Source organism: Pteropus medius, unplaced genomic scaffold, assembly GCF_902729225.1.
Source record: "Pteropus medius unplaced genomic scaffold, Ma_sr-lr_union100, whole genome shotgun sequence".
NCBI lineage: Eukaryota > Metazoa > Chordata > Mammalia > Chiroptera > Pteropodidae > Pteropus > Pteropus medius.
Genome location: NW_024340849.1, coordinates 12,415,811 through 12,433,124, shown reverse-complemented (window position 1 = coordinate 12,433,124; position 17,314 = coordinate 12,415,811). Strand labels below are relative to the sequence as shown.

Below are 17,314 nucleotides of genomic sequence, written 5' to 3'. Positions count from 1 at the left end.
TTTTTTTTTAAGTGAATGTGTTTTGGTTTCTTTTTGAAAATTTAACTCTGAAGCGAGTCTGTCACTGTGGCTTTGAAATTCCCTAAGTTATTTCCGTAAGTTATTCCCTGAGCTTTTACAGATATAATTAGATTATGTTTAATAAATATATAAATAAACAATCTCCTCCCCTATAATGGCCCATCTTAGGAATTGGGGTTCGGGGAGTGGAGAATTTAGGAAAGATTCTTTGGTGTTACAAGATTTGAAGAGTCTCCTAGTTAGCTCTTGTCAGTTTTTCCCAAGATGGCCTCAAAAGTAAGGCTCAAATTTGTAATTTAGTCTCAAAATGTAATTAAATGATCCATGTATGATCTGCCACATGTCCCACTGACTAGTTTCTGAAGGAACAGGCAAGGACGTGCTAGTGTCTGGGTAAGATTTTTATCCATCAAAAATGAAAATACATGAGAAGAGGGGGTTTCACTTTGAATGGAGGCAGCCCAGCCTACGTGACAATTCAGAGACCGTGTGTGTTGGGTAAGAGTTCAAGCCTTGGCTGTGCTCCTTTTACCGACTCTGACCTTGGACAAGTTCCTTGGCCGGTCTGTGCTATAGTCTGCTCATCTGTAACATGGTTGTTAGGAGGATTAAGGGAGATGAGTTATGTGCAGCAGTTAGAATGTGCTGGGCACAGAGCGAGTGTCCCAGCTAATGGTTGTTGTGAGTTTCTAACTTAAAAATGAACCGTGTCGTGCGAACATTTAGAAGAGTAACTGGCGCCACCTTAAGCAGCCGTTTTTACTGCTCTTTGTACCCCTGAGAAATGTGTCTGGCTGTAACAATCCTCCTCATTGAGTGATCCTAAGCCCCCTCCCTGGTCATCGCCCTACAGAAGTTAGCGCTCATCCTCACAGCCACCCCCAGACATGGTTCCATAGTGTAGCGGTTAGCACGTCTGCTTTACATGCAGAAGGTGCTGGGTTCACGCCCCAGTGGAGCCACGGTCCATGGTCTACGCCCATGCCATCCCGAACAAGCCTGATGTCTGATCTTGGAAGCTAAGCAGGGCCGGGCCTGGTTAGTACTTGAATGAGAGACCACCTAGGAAGACCAGGTGCTGTAGGCATAAATAATAATAGATAGTAAAAAATTTAAAAAATATTGTCAGCCCCACTTTGCAGATGAGGCCACCGAGGCCCAGAGGGATGGCATCAAGTCGCCATTTGGTAAGGTGCAGGGCTGGGAGGGGACGCGGACAGACGGCCACACTCTGTCAGTCGCCTTTCACAGGGGCCTGTCCTCGGACTCATCCAGGAGTGAGAAGAAAGGACTTCTGTCTCTGGAGTTACGCTTGCAGGTTTTTTGAACCCGGTGGTCAGAACAGGCCATGCCCCGTTTGGCGCCGTGAAGGAGATTGAATCCTAGCGGGTACCAGGCCTGCCTGCTGCCAGGGTCTCTGTGGCTCGGGTGCAGCCACTGGGCCAGTCAGCCCTGTGTGCCTCGCCACATTTTCCTTTCAAGTCTCTAAATTGACAGTAGATGCATACGGCTTGATTTACAGATTATCACAGAAAATTTTAAGGTAACTATTTGGTCCAAAATTGACACTAAGGGCAAGAGAAACTGATATTATAGGGAAGTTCATCTCATTAGTTCAGAGACTTATACGCATATAAAGATCCTTAGAATTAGTGAATCTTAACCACCATATTTTATAATGGAGATAATAAGGCACAGAAAGTCAAAGTGATTCTCCTTCAGTTCCCTGGTAAGTTAGGGCCCCAGTTAACTTTTTCAGGACTCTTTCCTTTGAACTACAGTGGGGTGGGGATGGGGAGCTCAAATGAGAAAATAGATAATAGAATGACAGTCTGCAGCTCATTTAAGTATTTACCTGTATTTCTTTAGCTAAGAGTACTTGAACCCCTGGGCCATTACTGTACATTGCCAGCCACTCCCTCCCATCCCCGATGGTCCAGTAATGACTATTTAGCCCATGAACATGGTTATTAGAAGTTTAATATTAATGACGTTGGAGGCTTTGATCAACAAGAAGGTTAGGAATTACGTGGGAATATCATTATGTCTTCACGTGCCCTTGTGGTAGACCTCTCTATAGCTTTACAGCTGTGAGCACGTAGACCGGCTCACAGGAGAGTCTCTAAGTTATGCCTCTTTCTGGTTTTCTTCTGGAATGTACACTGTAGAGTGACAATGATTTAATTTACTTTTCAGACATCTCCTTTATTCAATGTCTTCTGCTGCTCAGGGTCGTAGAAAGAGAGCCCCCCAATAACAACATGGCGAGTATTCCTCAAACCTTAGGTTTACTTACAGATTTTTGTGACAGAAATGTAACTCATATTAAAGTCGACCATGGAGATATCATAGACTTGAAGGCAGATTTCTCATTAACATTAAGGATGACAAAGAACTTTGTCCCGGCCCCAAACCCAGCTCCAGAAGTGACCCACCTCTGCTATCAGTCATTGTCCTCATGCCCTACCATTCCTTGCAAGCGACCTGCAGAGGTGCCCACTGGTGTGTGGTGGGAGGGGTGACAGTGTGTCGATGTGGCTGGGTGGGAACTCGTCACGTCCCCTCTTTGCCCCAGCTAGTCGGGGGGTGGGGATACGAGGTAAGAAGCATCGTGTGCTGGTGGAGAATAATCGAGCCCTGAGTTAGCGTAGCTTCATGTCCCAATTATTTCATAGATTTCATTCTTGTAGTCTACTCTAGAGATTATTACTACTTATGATACAATTTTCTTCAGGATTATAGGTTTAATGTGCCAAACAACCAGCCTACTCATCAGTGGACTCATATGTGTAACTTCTAGTTGATGAATAGCCTCACAACAGGTCATCCTTAAAAAAAGGGGGAGGTGGACAGAAGAAAAAGGGCATTTCTAAGCTTAGACCAAGCTTCCTAGTCTTACGGAGTCTTCCATCTTGGTCCTTAACATTACATTTCATTTTCATGAATTTACTTTTTAAGGCACAATGAACTTTTTAACGGTTCATTCTGTTTTAAAGCTCTTTATATGTTTTGGCCTCACGTGGTAGAACAGCATTTCTTAAAACGTACGTGCTGAACTTCTTGGCAATTCAAGAAAAGTTCTTTGCTTGGAGACCAGACTGATTGAACCCCCGACTTTTGAAAATACACTTTTGCTTTTCAGTTGGCAGGGAACCCACTCATCCTCCCATTTCTCAACTCTCCATTTAAAATATTCACCAGTAATCGTAGCTTAATGATGTTCAGTGGGAACTTGCACGAGCCTTCCACGTGCACTGGCATCTGAGGTGTGTAAGTTAACAGTGTATGAACTGGGAAGTACCAGTGATCGCGGCCCCATTTTCCAGATGAGGAACCTGGTCCAGGGAAGGCATAGTGCCCGAGGTCATCGAGCTCATTAGTTCCTGAACCGGGACTCGCATCCAAAGGTCCATCCCCCAGGCTTCAGAGGCTTCTTTCCCTGGTGCACTTCTTTTCAGATCCACCTCTGTAGTTGAGAACACATGCATCTGGACCGTGTATTTTTCAAAGACAGTGCTGCCCTCATCTTTGAGTCGATGGCGCCAGGCATACAGCGCAACACACACGTGTGTCTCAGGGCCGGAAGTAAGCAGGGCAAGTGGGGAGCTGTCTAGGGCTCAGGATTTAAGTGGGACTCGCTGTCAGCCTTGCCAGCCCTGCCCTCAGGGCCCTGCTAGCCGCATCCTGGTCCCAACACTGGTGGATTTTACAGCTGGCGTGCGTTTAAGTTCTCTCACACAGCACGTGGTCTTCTTGAATGGCAGTCCCCAGTGATTCTGAGAAAGAGTCGCAACTTTCTTCTCCCAGGTTTACCTTGTGTTTTGAAGCATTGGCAAAAGATTTAAAGTTTGGTGCCTGGTGTGCTAGTTTTGTCTTCAGTAGTCTGATTGTTCAGAAACTTTTGATGTGGCATCGAAGGGAGTATGGGGGGCATCCTTCGACCGTGCGATTTTTATCTTGAGTACACGCACATTTTCTCTCCCATGTTCCCAGGCCTCGCCGGCTGTGACGCCGCCCGACTGCGCGCTCCTGGGAGTAACTCTATCAGTGCATCGCAGTTCCTTGTTCTGCAGACGTTTTTGGCTCAGAGCTTCAGTTCCTTCCTGACAACTGTGTAGCTTTTGCTGTTGATTTTGAACACAGCTCGGTCAGGCAAGAAGCTCAGCCTTCAGCCTCAGCTTCTTGGGGCTTTCCTGGCAGCCACGTAGTAAACTATGTCACACTCTGTTTTATTCATTAATTAGGAACTAGGAGGGTGCATGTAGCTTTGCTTGCAGACCTCTTGGGGTTTTCTAAAATACTCTGGGGGGTGGAAGGGAAACCAGCTGGAGGATAAGGACATGATAGGTTTCTTCAAGTAAGTGATTCAGCCCATCCCATCCCAATGTAGAGGGATTAGTCTCTGAGAAATAACATAGTGTCGTAGAAACAAATCTGAAGTGTTGGAGTCAGATTCTGGTTCATACCCCAGCTCTGCCACTTTCTAGTTGTAGAAACGAAATTACTCTTCCTTCTTTCCTCCTGCTTCCGGGGAGCAGGAGATAAAGAAAAATGAACACCATGTCGCCAGAACATTCTTATAGAATTGCCCAAAGATGACAGGAACTCCTTAACAGAGCGTAGGGGACGGAAGTGGAATTGGACATTGATTCTCAATTGGGGGCAATTTTCTCCAGTCAGTCTCTTCCCCTGTAAGACATTTGGCAATATTTGGAGACATTTTTGGTTGTCACAGCTGGGGGACAGGAGTTGCTATTGCATGTTGTGAGTAAAATCTTGAGGTGCTTCTAAAAATCCTACAAAGTATAGAAAAGACAGCCCCCTCCCCCCAAAAAAAACAAACAAACAAAAGAATTGTCTAACATGCCTATGGTGTGGAGGCCATGAACTCTGGGTTAGGAATAACTTTTACTGAATCTAATTGTCCCACTTAATATCCAATGACTATGCAAGCTAAAGTTTTTATCTCCATTTTACAGATGAGAAAATTGACCTTTGATCATGATTAAGAAACTTGCCTTTGGTTGTCTAACTACTTCTAGATAGACATGGGATTTTAACCTAGGAATATATATTCCCTTTCTACTGACCCAATAGGTAGTGAGCTCCCCATCACCGATGATGTTCAGAACACGACAGGGTCAGCAGCCACTTGAGAGGGATGGAGAGAGCTACGAGTCTCAGATGTTTTTTGCACTGAATGACTTTTGAGGTCCCCCCTCAGGGTCCCATTCTCTAATTCTATTTTGAAATGGGACTTGTCTTTTTAGCCCCAGTATTATAGAGTGGCAGGCAAATAGCCTTTGGCCATGACCAGTGAAATCCCTGTGCTTTGTTTGTGCACCTGTGAAGCCTTATTCCTATTAATATCCCAGCCGTAGCCGGCCAGAGGGCTAGCGTTCCAAACGGGGGCCGCCAAAAATGCACCCCTCCTCCTCTCGTCCACATTCCAGGCCCGGGCAGTTATTTTTACCAACATGTGTAAATGGGTCCAGCTAGTTCTCATTTGGGAGGACAGTAGAGGCAGAAATGAGGGCAGCTGGGGAGGGCGAGCAGGGAATGAGCTACTTGTCTCAGGTGAGACCCGGGTACCAGTGTTTTTAGAACTTCCCGGGAGATTCTCATGTCCAGCCAGGCCTGAGAGCCACATTATTCTGTCACAAAGAGACTGAAAGAAACAGGAGTTGGGGCTTGTTTTTCAGTATGTCCTCGGTAGGCCCACAGTCTGGTCTTACATTTGCACCTGCTAGAATCTTAAATTAACATTAAGTTAATCCTCAGCCTTCTCATTTTAAATGGTTTAATCGTAAGATGCATTTAATCATTTGCTTAATTTTTCACAAAAATTTCAAGTTTTCCTCTCCAGACTCTCTTTCTTGCCAACATTGTGTGTAGAAAGGAGTTTTTAGCTGCTGCTGCCCTCGGTACCGTGGAGGAGAAAGCTTTACATAATTAATGGGTTTTGTGGGAAACGTTTTAATAACAACCTAGCTAATGGCCTGACTTTATGATAGATTGTGTGCTTTAAACTGCAGTCCCCAAATGTTTCTGCTTAGTGAACCTTGTAAAGAATTTGGAAGAACTCTTTTCTCACACATTGTTTAAGTTGACATCTATAATCTATCAGTAAATAAGTTATTAGTTCAGTAGTTGCAAAAGATGTAATTTCTAGTGCATTGAGTGTCACGTGTGTGCTTCGAATATATTTCATAACGTAGCCAGTACATTGCGTTTTTTTTTTTCATCTTGCGATTGCAGATATGGCTCATTTTATGGAAAATAACCAGCCATAAAATTGAATTAACAAAACCAGTCCCGATTGTTAAAAACAGACGTATCAGGCTTATTTCTTGCCAGTAAAAAAAACCTGACGTCATTGTTTAAATGAAATAAACATGGAAATTAGTTGGATGGATGGTAAATACGCAAGACATTGTCATTCCATAGGCCTGTTGCCTCGGCAAAGTACGATTGTCTTTTTCATGTTCTCCCTCGGTTCTCTTTGCTCCCTCGGGAGCTGTACATTTTCACATCATCTTGTCGTTTTGTGTTCCAGAGGTTGGTTTTTATACCTGGCAAACTGCACCGTGCTAAGATTCAGGAAGTACACTTTTTTGGAAAGCAAGAGGGTTGTGATTTAGGAATGGAGAGGCAGCAGAAGACAGACATTGATCTCAGGCAGATCAAGTTGAGACCTGTGAAGGACTCAGAAAACTATTTCTTTAAAACTGCCCGTTCGCAGGGCCCCTAGAAAGTCTTTGTATACCCTCAGGGGTGTGTACCCTCCACTTGGAAGAGCTCTGCTTTAAAAGATGATGGGGAGGGGCATTAATAAAAGAATAAAAATGATTTAGCTCCATTCTGATTGTTTTTCAAACGTATACTTGGCTCATTTTATTTTTAAATTAAAATGTAGATAAGGAAAGAAGGACACGTGTAGGAATATGCAAATACTGCCACAAATGTATGTTCCTTGAGTTTACAGATTGCAAGAACTGTGTCTGGCAGGTGTAACCCCTGCAGCATGACAAATGCGGGTTTTCTGAGGGACGGAGAGTAGCTTCTTAATGTTTTCCTTAAGTCCCTGGTAGGTGACGTTAGAGGCTCTTTATCTTGGTGGTAAAGCATGCCTCTGGGACCAGAGTGCCTGGGTTCATGTTCTGGTTACTGCTTACTAGCTCAGAGACCTTGGGTAAGTTTTTTAACCTGATAATAACAGTTTCTGACACATGATAGATAAGCTACATGTCAGCTTATTAATCTTTGTGGTCTCGAATTTCTCACCAGGGTACAGCTGGAGCTTTCTGCCCAGCAAATTTAGATGGAGTCCACCAGCTAGAGATGTGATTTCAGCCAAAGTATGGCCAGTGCAAAAAGGCAGCTATTCAGGGTCGAGCTGGGGTGACGAAGCTCACATCGGGGCTGTTTCCATGGAATCTGTATGAAAAGTCGGTCGGTGACCTGGTGTAAGCCCAGGTAACTCTAGTTCAGAGTCATCGCTCATTCAAATTCCAGGAGCGATACCACACTGCATTTATGGTACACGTAATCTCTTGTTGCTTGCACGAATACAGCGTCCTATTCATCCAGACTATTGGCCAGCCAGGCAAGGAGATGGATTGCTAGTTTCTGAGATGTATGAGGAAGAACTTTTAGCAATAAACACGTTAAAGAAATCAAACCATAAAAACAACACCTTGAACTCATAGTGTACCTAGGTTCACTTTTCTCCATTATCCAAATTATACCTTGACATCGCACCTCTCACTAAAGGTGTCTGTTGTGAATTATTTCAGAGTAATAAGGTCTGTTGTTTGGTAGCTTAGTTCAAAGAGAGATTACAGAATCTAGAAGTATCTTTACTTCTTTTTTTTTTCTTTATACATTTAATTTGTTATTTGAAAATTGCTTGTAGAAAATTCGATTTTAAAACTTCTCCAGAGGACGTGGTTCCATAGTGTAGCGGTTAGCACATCTGTTTCACACGCAGAAGGCCCTGGGTTCGCGCCCCAGTGGAGCCATGGTACATGGTCTACGAACATGCCACCCTGAATAAGCCCGATGTCTGATTTCAAAGGCTAAGCAGGGTCGGGCCTGGTTAGTACATGGATGGGAGATCACCTAGGAAGACCAGGTGCTGTAGGCATAAATAATTAAAAAAATAAAATAGAAAAACTTCTCCAAAGAAGAAATGAGACACTTATCCTGAGAAAATTCTCCTGAAATCGTGAGAAATTAAAACAGTTGTACCATAAAACTGGAAGTAGAGACTTAATATTGTGTGAGTAAATAAATCCCTTGACACATTTTCCTTTTAAATTAACTTTGAGGTTCGATCTCAGGTCAGTTGGCTTTGTAATAAGTAGACTATATGTGAGTGTTTATTTTTAGCAGGTTATAGTCATTAAAATTTTTTAGTTCATTCAGCAAATGAATTTAGCATTTCTTTCACAAGGAATTAGAATAATAGCTAAGGTTTATCTGCGTTTGCATTTTTTACGAGGATAAATTTGCCTTATAAGAACATCAGTGTCATTTGTGCAGGAGCTTTTGTGCCGCTGGACAGCTTCGAAGCAGAGGTAGGAGGTAACTGTGATATGAGGCCATGCCCCAGACCCATAGGGGTGACAAGCTGTGGTCTTTTCTGTCCTCTGAAAGATACACAACTGCAGATTATAATCAGTTCTCCTAGGTCTGTGTCACCGAGCACCTCTGGGCTGAAGGGGCAGACTTCTCTTTACAAACAGGGCGGTAAAGGAGGTGAAGGTCAGGGTGACACACAGTGGGGCTGATGATGCTCTCTGCTCCGCAGGAGCCCCACTACGCTGCCCTTGATGGGACAGCAGCATCCCGGCCACTCCTTTCCCTGACTGGGACCTTTTCCTCCACCATCTTCCACATTTGCTTTACGTCACTATCAACTCAGTGACATTGCTGTCCTTGTTGCTGCTTTATGAACGGCAGTATTGGCTCCTGTGTATTCCTGATGGGCACGGTGTTAGGAGCTCACATACATAATACAGTTTGTCCCCTCATCACGCAGTGGACACGCTCCCTGCCGACAGGGAGTCCAGGAGCAGGACGCCTCTGAACCAACACTGTGCCTTCCAGCTTCCCACGTGGTCCAGACCCTCGTGCGGCCTCATCCCAACAACCTGACCCTCTCCCAAGCTCTCTTTGCCCTCCAGAGTCCTCCCTCCAATAAATTCTCCCTCTAGCTGTCGGAGGACCTTTCCAAAATGCAGCCCTTGCCAGTCGTTTTTTTCCCAAATGTCCTCATATGCCATAATGTCATGTAAGCAAGCCACGCGGGACCTTCTTTCTCTTCCCGCCACCCCTCCTTCCCCAAGTGGCCTGCGTGTCACCTGCGCAGACCTCTACCCAGTCCTCACCAGGCCATCTCTGCAGGACTGCGGCGTCAGCCTGTCTGCTTACGTACCATGCCCCTTCCGCCCCCCTCTGTCCTCCTGGTCGAAGATTATGTCCTTCATAAAGTTAACCCTGCCCTTGACCCTTGGCAAAATGAGTCACTCCCTTCATGGTATTCCTGCAGCATTCTGTTCATGCCTCCGATGTGCGGCAGCTACTGTGTGGGACGGTGACCGTCTGTCTTTCCAGAGCTGCAGAGATTACTAGCCACCTAGCACTCGAAATGTATATAGTCCAAATTGAGGTGTACTATAAGGAAGAAGTACTCACCGAATTTCGAAGATTTAGTGTGAAAAGAAGAATGCAAAACATTTTAGTAATCTTTATATTGATTACACATCGACATAATTTTTCAGATATTTTGAATTAAGTAAAAAATATTAGAATTAACTTCACCTGTTTATCTTTATTTTTCTAAATGTGACTTAGAAATTTCCTGATTCTCTGTGTGGCTTGCATTGTATTACTGTTACACAGGGCTGGTTAGCTTCTCTCTCTAGGACATACAAGCGCCCTGGTCTCTGCACCTTTGGGGCCTGTCACCATAGAGGACAGTCTAGCTATGGGTGACCCCTGCCTGCAGGAGCCCGTGAGCTCGACAGCGCTGCTCACTGTTGGTGTGTCTGGTTCCCAAAGTTCTTCCTGGAGTTTAGTGGATCTTGTATTCAGAATATCGAGTGCTCCTCTTGCAAAAAGCTGCAATTTCTGTGACCCGCGGTTGACCCCTGGCCTGGAATATGTGTATATTTGGAGCAGGGAAAGGACTGGATGTTCTCGAGCCACCTCCACCCACCAGGCGGGAGGAGGGAACATCAGGCACGGCTCATCCCCTGATGTGAGCGCCGGGCACCTGGGGCACCTAAGGCTGCCTGCCTTTGAGCCCGCAAAGCAGCGGCTTCTCGCAGCCCAGTTCATGCTGGTCTGGTTAGGCTCCTGGATGAAAGCCAGGCTGCTGTCAGAGGACTGCTTTAGTCTTTGCCAGCACGGGGGTCCTTTGCTCTGTCTACCCCTTCTGTCTGGTCCTTTGAATTTCAAGCAAAATATCCCTTAAAATAGATGGGCTTCCACGATCACACATTCAGCCCGTGTGGTTTAGTTCCGCCCGCCTCCCAGCGTGGTTTTACAGGAGCCTGTGACAGTCCTGTGAGGTTGCTCTGACATCTGGTTGACATGGAGGTCTGTTTGTTGTTGTAACTAAGAGCCAAAGTCTCCAGGACACATCTCATTCTGTGTTAGTGTATGGATGGTTTAGTCCCTCAGTGGCAGAGGGGCTGGCGGAGTGAAGGCTAATGTGAACATCTACGTGAAAGTCTCTGAGTGTTGTTTGATCTTTGTATTCTGGTGCATATAGAGTGAATCTGGGTAAGAGCGTGTGCCTTTAGAGGATTTCGTCATTGTACCTTTATCTCGACTTTTGGTGGAATGCCAGTTGACTATTTGATTACGGTTACTTTGACAACATACTTTGAAACAATTCACCTTGAAAGCCAGAGGCACCAGGTGGTGAAATGTTGGATTATGCAACGCCGATTGGCCAGGGAGGCCAAACTCACTCTCTCTTCATGAGCCTCAGCACTTCTGCGGATGTGGATGACAAGTGATGGAGAAGCAAGGATAGCCTTCCTTCCTTTTGTGTGTGACAGACAAAGCTGACTTCATGCCGCAGTGAGGAGTGAGACCGTGTCGGAAACTGAATGCATCTTGACATTCAGGCGACGCTTGAAGAGTCACTCACTGTATGTGTAACATTTGTCTGAATTTCTCAAGCCATTAATGATGTAGATGATTCCGAGTACATGCTCCCAAATCACCCTAAAAATAGATCCCGTTTCCCCCGTCTCGTCAGTGCCTGAGCGTGGGGGGCCACACGTTTCCAAAGCAGCAGCACACAGGGAAGTTGCACTTAATGGTTTAGAGAGAAAGTGAAGGTTATCGTTCTGGCTGAGTGTTAGAGGTTGTGAAGTTTCCCTTGCTTTGTAAGGTACAAAGATCAAATCATATATATCTTTACTCTTAAATTCTTTTCCTGTAGCTTATATTTTCATTCCTCTATACTTCTATGTGTCTTGAGAAATTCTAAGTATAATTTTCTTGGAAGTCACTGCTTAATGATTTCTAGGATAAAACTCCAGGTGATTGGTAGTGCTGGATGGTTTTCATTTGCTGTGTTGAGTGGCTTTTAAACTTTTGATGGTGACGCACAAGAAGAAATGAATTTTAGATCACAACTAATACATTCACATTTGTATGCTACTGAAACAAGTTTCTCGAAACAGTACTTGCTCAGTATTTCATGTGAGACACCAATATTTTCGGTTATATTTAATTTTTTAAAAAATGCTTCTTGCCAACTACGAGTAGAGTTGCAGCTCACAATTTCAAGAACACTGCCTTAATATATCGCTCCAGTATTATGTGTGGGTCGTTTTTCTCTGCAAGAATTGCCAATCCTTTTTGAAACACCTCTCGCAGTGCACCTTCGTGGCCCCAGCTCTCCCCGTGAGCACCCCTACCTGCTTCCCATGCTTCGCTCCCCACCTAGCCCCTCTGCCCTCCCTTTCGGCCTCCACGTGAAATACACAGGCCAAGCCCTCACCGCGGCCTCCCTGGCCATCAGCGTGTAATAGAATTCAGGTCACATCCTATGAGTGCAGTTATAGAGATCAGAAGTCCGTGTCGTTTTTTGCATGACTGTGTTCTCTGAGGAATTCGGTTTTATTTAGTGGCGAGGACAACCAAGCCTGGTGTCCACTTCCGTGCTGGCAGCTCCGGCCCAGCCCTGGAAGCTTTGGGGCGTGCCCCAGGGCCATAACAGCGTCTCACTGGAGCTGGTGTGACAGCCGCCAGGCATTGGGTTCCAGTGGCATTCACACATGGTGTGGCACGCCTCCATTACCGTGGCAAGCGCTTGTTCCCTTATTCAGAAGGGAACAGCTACTTTAAATCAAACAGTTGGACAGATAATCGAGGTTAAACATGAACAGCAGTTACTACTTAAAAATAAGGACAAGAAATGCCAGTATTCACTATGTGAGTTGAAACTAATTTGGTTTTTGTAGCCTCTTATGGTTAACATGATGCTTGATGGAAATAATTTTGTAACAGAGATTATTAAAAATTGATTCATGCATTTTTATAGCATTGGTGTAAGATTTCATCCTGTGGCAGTAAGGACCTAAAGATACTGTGATGACCCTGACCTGGGGCCCTCCCAGTCCAGCACATTGTCCCTAACTTCTGTTACCATCAAGCCCAGGTGTCCTCAAGACACTCCTGTTTCTCATCTAGGCCTCAAGGTCACTAGTAGCCCCGATGGCCCCCTGCTAGGCTTCTCTGTGGGACTGAAGAGATGCCTGAAATTTCTACAGTTTTGGCAACAGTGGGTTGTTCTGAAACCTACATCTCACCAACATGTCCTGCTGACTGATGAAACACTTATTTAAGCCGATTGCTTGTGACTACGAGCTGTTCTATCCTCATCTCTATTTTATTTTAAAAAATCATTTTATTTCAGTCGTTCTTGATGTAAACCAGAAACGGGAGCCTTGTGTTTAAAGGTGAGGTCACTCCATCTCTGACTGTTTTAGAAACTGGTTTTTTCAGTGTCACGAGAAGCCTCGTTGAAGCGTGAGCGAAGCTGCCTAGCTTCATGATTAGGGCCTCAGGGATTCAGCAAACTGTTTCACTCGAGGAAAGGAGCAGCATTGGAACAGGAGGTATTGTCATAATAACACAGCAAACTGGGCATTTTAACAGAACCGCCTCCCCTCAAGTGTCACAAAACTGAGCTCGCGTCAGAGTCCCTTCTCAGCCACACCGTCAAGAACCGGCGTTCTATTCTGACGAGACAAAGCTGGTGCACAGCCGTGCAGTCCCACCGGATATTGAGTTTAGAGCCCAGACTCTGGAACCAGCCCGCCCAGGTAGCAGCCTCGAGCATCCTCCCTGGTCCCTAGGCTCCCACCTCCCACCTGTGAAATGGGACTAATAATAGCGCCTACCTCCCACGGTGGCCGTGAGGGGTAGGTGTGGCCTTGGCACAGTCCCTGCATCGCTGCTGGAGCCCTTAGTGGCGGGTGCAAAACCGAACTCGTTCGATCAGTTTAGAGCTGTGACATCTCCCCAGCAACGCGCCGTGGGCGTGTAGGCGTGTGAATGTTTGTTGCAGGGCGCCGAGGTGAACGGTGGGTGAGGAACCTTTCGAAGGCAGCGGGCTGCGAACGCAGCCCGGAGTAAGATTGTCTTCTGCTGATGGTCGCACCTCACGTCTCTTTCACAGAATCAGCACCAGAAGAAGGAAGGGAGAGGGGACAAATGGCAGTTAGGTAGACACACAATTTATGGTCAAGAAGTAGTCACCACACTTCTGTTTTTCTTTTCTCTTTTCTTTTTATTGTGGAGTTAACTGATATTTAAATGAGCCAAATGGGGAGTGGGAACTCTCCCTAACTCCCTAGACAGCGAAGATGTCTCCCTTTTCTGGGCTTTTGCTGATTGCTTCTTGTGCTGTGATGTGTACAGCGTATACTGGCACCTTACTCCCTGGTGGTAGATGAGGTATCTCCATGGCGGGTGGTAGCAGATAGAGCTGAGAAAAGGAAATGAGACTCTCATAAGGATTGGGGTGGTCTCATGCTTCATGCACACCCGGTCAGTGGTAACTTTGATTTTCCATTATCCTTCATGCTTCGTTTAGAGGAGACAGGTAGCTTTCTAGTTAATTACATTTTTTAAATTACCTAAAAGGAAATCCTAAGCCTGGAGCAAATCGTTTTCTTAAATCTCGTTCATATTTACTTGCTGCTGCTTTTTAAATGCAAAAAGAGATATTTTTCAAAGACATTTTAAAATGAGTTTTTGTGAATGAGAAAATTTCATGGTAAACCAGTAAAGAGGGAAGATGAGAGCCCAAGATTCAGAGTTAGGAGGTCTGGGTTCTCTTTTGGGCTTTTCCTCAAGCAAGCTGTGGGACAGGTCTGATTACGTGTAAAGAACCTTCCAGCTTTCAGGCATTTTCCAATGTGGGAGATGCAACTGCATGTTTCATGTGAAGGTAACAGAAGTCACTGTGTTCTGATTTGCACCCCAGGTCATGTAAACGTCAGGGGCTATGACCCAAGCACTCTGACAGGATACAGTGTAAACACGACCTGTGAGATACCTGTGGTCCAGGTCAGTGACCCCTGAATCTGAGTTAGAACTTCAAGGGGGCTCCCAGAGCCTGAGAGGGGACTGTGAGCTTCTCCAAATGGGTCTCATCTAGGTCCCTTTTAAGTCACCAAGGTCTATGCTGTTTAGTAGAGAGAGGGAGAGAGGACAAAGCGTGCCGTGTACGAAAACTAACCAGTGACTAATCCATCAACTTGGATTCTGAAGCAGTGTACTTACTAGATTGAAAGACTGAGGCCATTTTTTCGTGATAATACTTTATAAGATTTATTAATAACTAGAGTCTATATTCTTTACCTAGACTCTCGGCTCTCAGGGAGCTCTTTAGTTTATAGCAGTTGATCAATAAATATTCATTAAAATTCTTCTCTTGAGACTGGTCCAGTTGCGCTCCCCAAACCTTCTGTGGTCCTGAGTGTCCCTTTCCTGACTCCCCCGGTCCAAGAGATGACCCCTTGCCATTCAATTGGATAGTGGATGCTCAAGAGGCTCAGGCAGCTGAAGGTCAGGTGTGTGAGGCCTTGGGCTCCCCGGTCTCCTAGGAAACAGCTGTCTGTGCCTCATCTGGGCTGTCTGCCTTCTACCCATCCCCACTGTACTCCTGTGTCAGGCCCTGGACCTTTATCTCTATTTGTAAAAAACAAAAAACAAAAAAACAAAAACAAAAAACATTTTTAAGAATGCTGATACTCAGTGGAATAAATGGAAACATTAACTTCTCTTTCTTCTCAACAGACACGAGACGACTTCCTGGGACAAGTGGACGTGCCCCTTAGTCATCTCCCGGTAAGGACAGTTATGTGCTTTGTAATTTCATGCTGTGAGCGGCGCTATCTAAGTGTTTGTAGATGGGTGAGTTTTCAGAGTAATACTTCCTCAACACAGTGGAGGAGGCTAAAATAAAGAGCGTGTCGTCTGGTCCTAGCTCTTTTCCAGGAGATAGTCAAGGAGATATTGTAAAAACCAAATGTATCTGAGTCAACCACGTATGCTCGTCACCATCACCAACATCACCAGCATCTTTCTCTTCTGCCCTTTAGCTGGTCTTCCTCTGTCACATCATGCAGAACAGCTTCCTGCTTCTGTCAACCCCCTCCTCCTCTCTGGGGTGCCTTCGTTTTCAAATTCATCCTTTGGGTCTAATCAGCCGTTTGCCCCCTTTGCGTGGAATTGCACATGTTTCTTGTAGGCTACCTCTGCACACGCTAGCATTTCCCAGATGTTGCTGTATGGCTTTCTCAGTCAGTACGGACAGAGGAAAAGGTGCTTCAGAAATTGTACTGTGTTAGTGTGGTGTTGCTACCATTTTTCTCTGCGCAGGTAAGGAGGAAAGCTACTGACTGGTACCTGAGGTTAGAGATGGCACCGCATGCTCCAGAGGCGCTAGAGATAGATTGTGTGGACAAGACCTGGAGGCCTTGGTGGAAGATACAGCACCTTATATTCCAGCTTCGGTTTTCCGCTTTTCCCCACTCTTTCTCTGGCCCTTTGTCTCCTGGGCAACTCAAAGTGACTGAAATAGCAGCCGTGAGAGGATAAGTCAAATGTTTCTGCCTTCGAAAAGCATTTTGTTATTTTTTGGTGAATGCTTTGTGTGAGCAAATAACCTTAAATAGCCTGTAAGCTAAAAATGACTTAAACCACCTAGCGTAAGCCTGCTGCCGCATGGAAATGGTGGCTATTACCATGTGTTAAATACCAAGAAAGACTGTGTCCTACCCAGGAAGCTCTGAAGGTATGCTGTGAAGGAATGTAATAGCAAGCAGTTTATTCTTATTTCTTCAGGGGAGCTATTAAGGATGGAAGGTTTCAAGTTCATTCCCTTCCAAAAGATTGGAAGCAACAGTGATATTAAAATATGTTCATTTCTATATAAAAATCTGAAGCTCTAAGGTGCATGCGGAGGTTGCACGTGGGTGCATGAGACTGATTCCATGAGCCAGCAGAGACCTGATTATTCCTGTAAAGTCACACGGAGAGGGTACGGAGATGTCAGCATTTGTGAGGAGAAACTCTTCACATCTTCCTCCATCAGTAGGTCTTCTGATTACGCTCTTCAAGTTGAAGCTGTAATGTCCTCACATTTTTATACAATACTGGTTGGCTGGCCAATTATTTTTCATGGGTGCCCCCAACCACCCGTCCTTCATGTAAAAACCACATCTCAGTCAAGGCAAATTATGTATTAATGTTCTCTAAGAGATAGAAGTGAAATTTCCGACAGCTTGCTCCAGCCATCCCTTGTTTGAGTGAGTGAATGCAGATTGGTTCTGAAAGGTTGAGTGGGACTCTCGGAGAGAAGAAGAATACCCCCCTTCAGAGACCAACTCAAGCAGAAGGAATGGTTCAGCTTTGGGTTTGGATAGAGGCAAGAGTGAGCTTTCTAAGAAGGATGTGATGCTAAGGCTCGGCCTAGAATAGAAACCAGCCAGTGAAAGAGAGTGGAACAGTGGATGCCTGGAGAAGACGGGGTACCTTCATGCTGAGCCAGTTGAGTAATGGAGCCTTCTGATTTTGCATCTGCAGAAAGGTCAGCTCAAGCTGGAGTGCCCCGATTCCCATGCTGTAAGTTGACTGGCTTTGTGGAGCCAGCTACCGTCCAGGAGGTGGACCACACAAGAAATATAAGGAGAGGGGTGAAGGTGCAGTCTTTATCCTCAAAGTGGTGATAGAACCCAACTAGCGTATTCTGAAT

The 17,314-nt window shown here is 45.3% G+C and overlaps 1 protein-coding gene and 1 non-coding gene across 10 annotated transcripts in view; both read left to right on the top strand.

The window, feature by feature from the left end:
• Positions 1-17,314, top strand: part of NEDD4L (NEDD4 like E3 ubiquitin protein ligase) — a 301,007-nt gene that overhangs the window by 208,124 nt on the left and 75,569 nt on the right. For all 9 annotated transcript variants that reach the window (XM_039840635.1, XM_039840690.1, XM_039840700.1 and 6 more), the window contains one exon: positions 15,355-15,405. In XM_039840635.1, the coding sequence (XP_039696569.1) occupies positions 15,355-15,405 (51 nt within the window). The remainder of the gene's footprint in view (positions 1-15,354; positions 15,406-17,314) is intronic.
• TRNAV-CAC (transfer RNA valine (anticodon CAC)) lies at positions 7,970-8,042 on the top strand. Its single transcript has one exon. It is a non-coding gene; the product is annotated as a tRNA-Val (tRNA).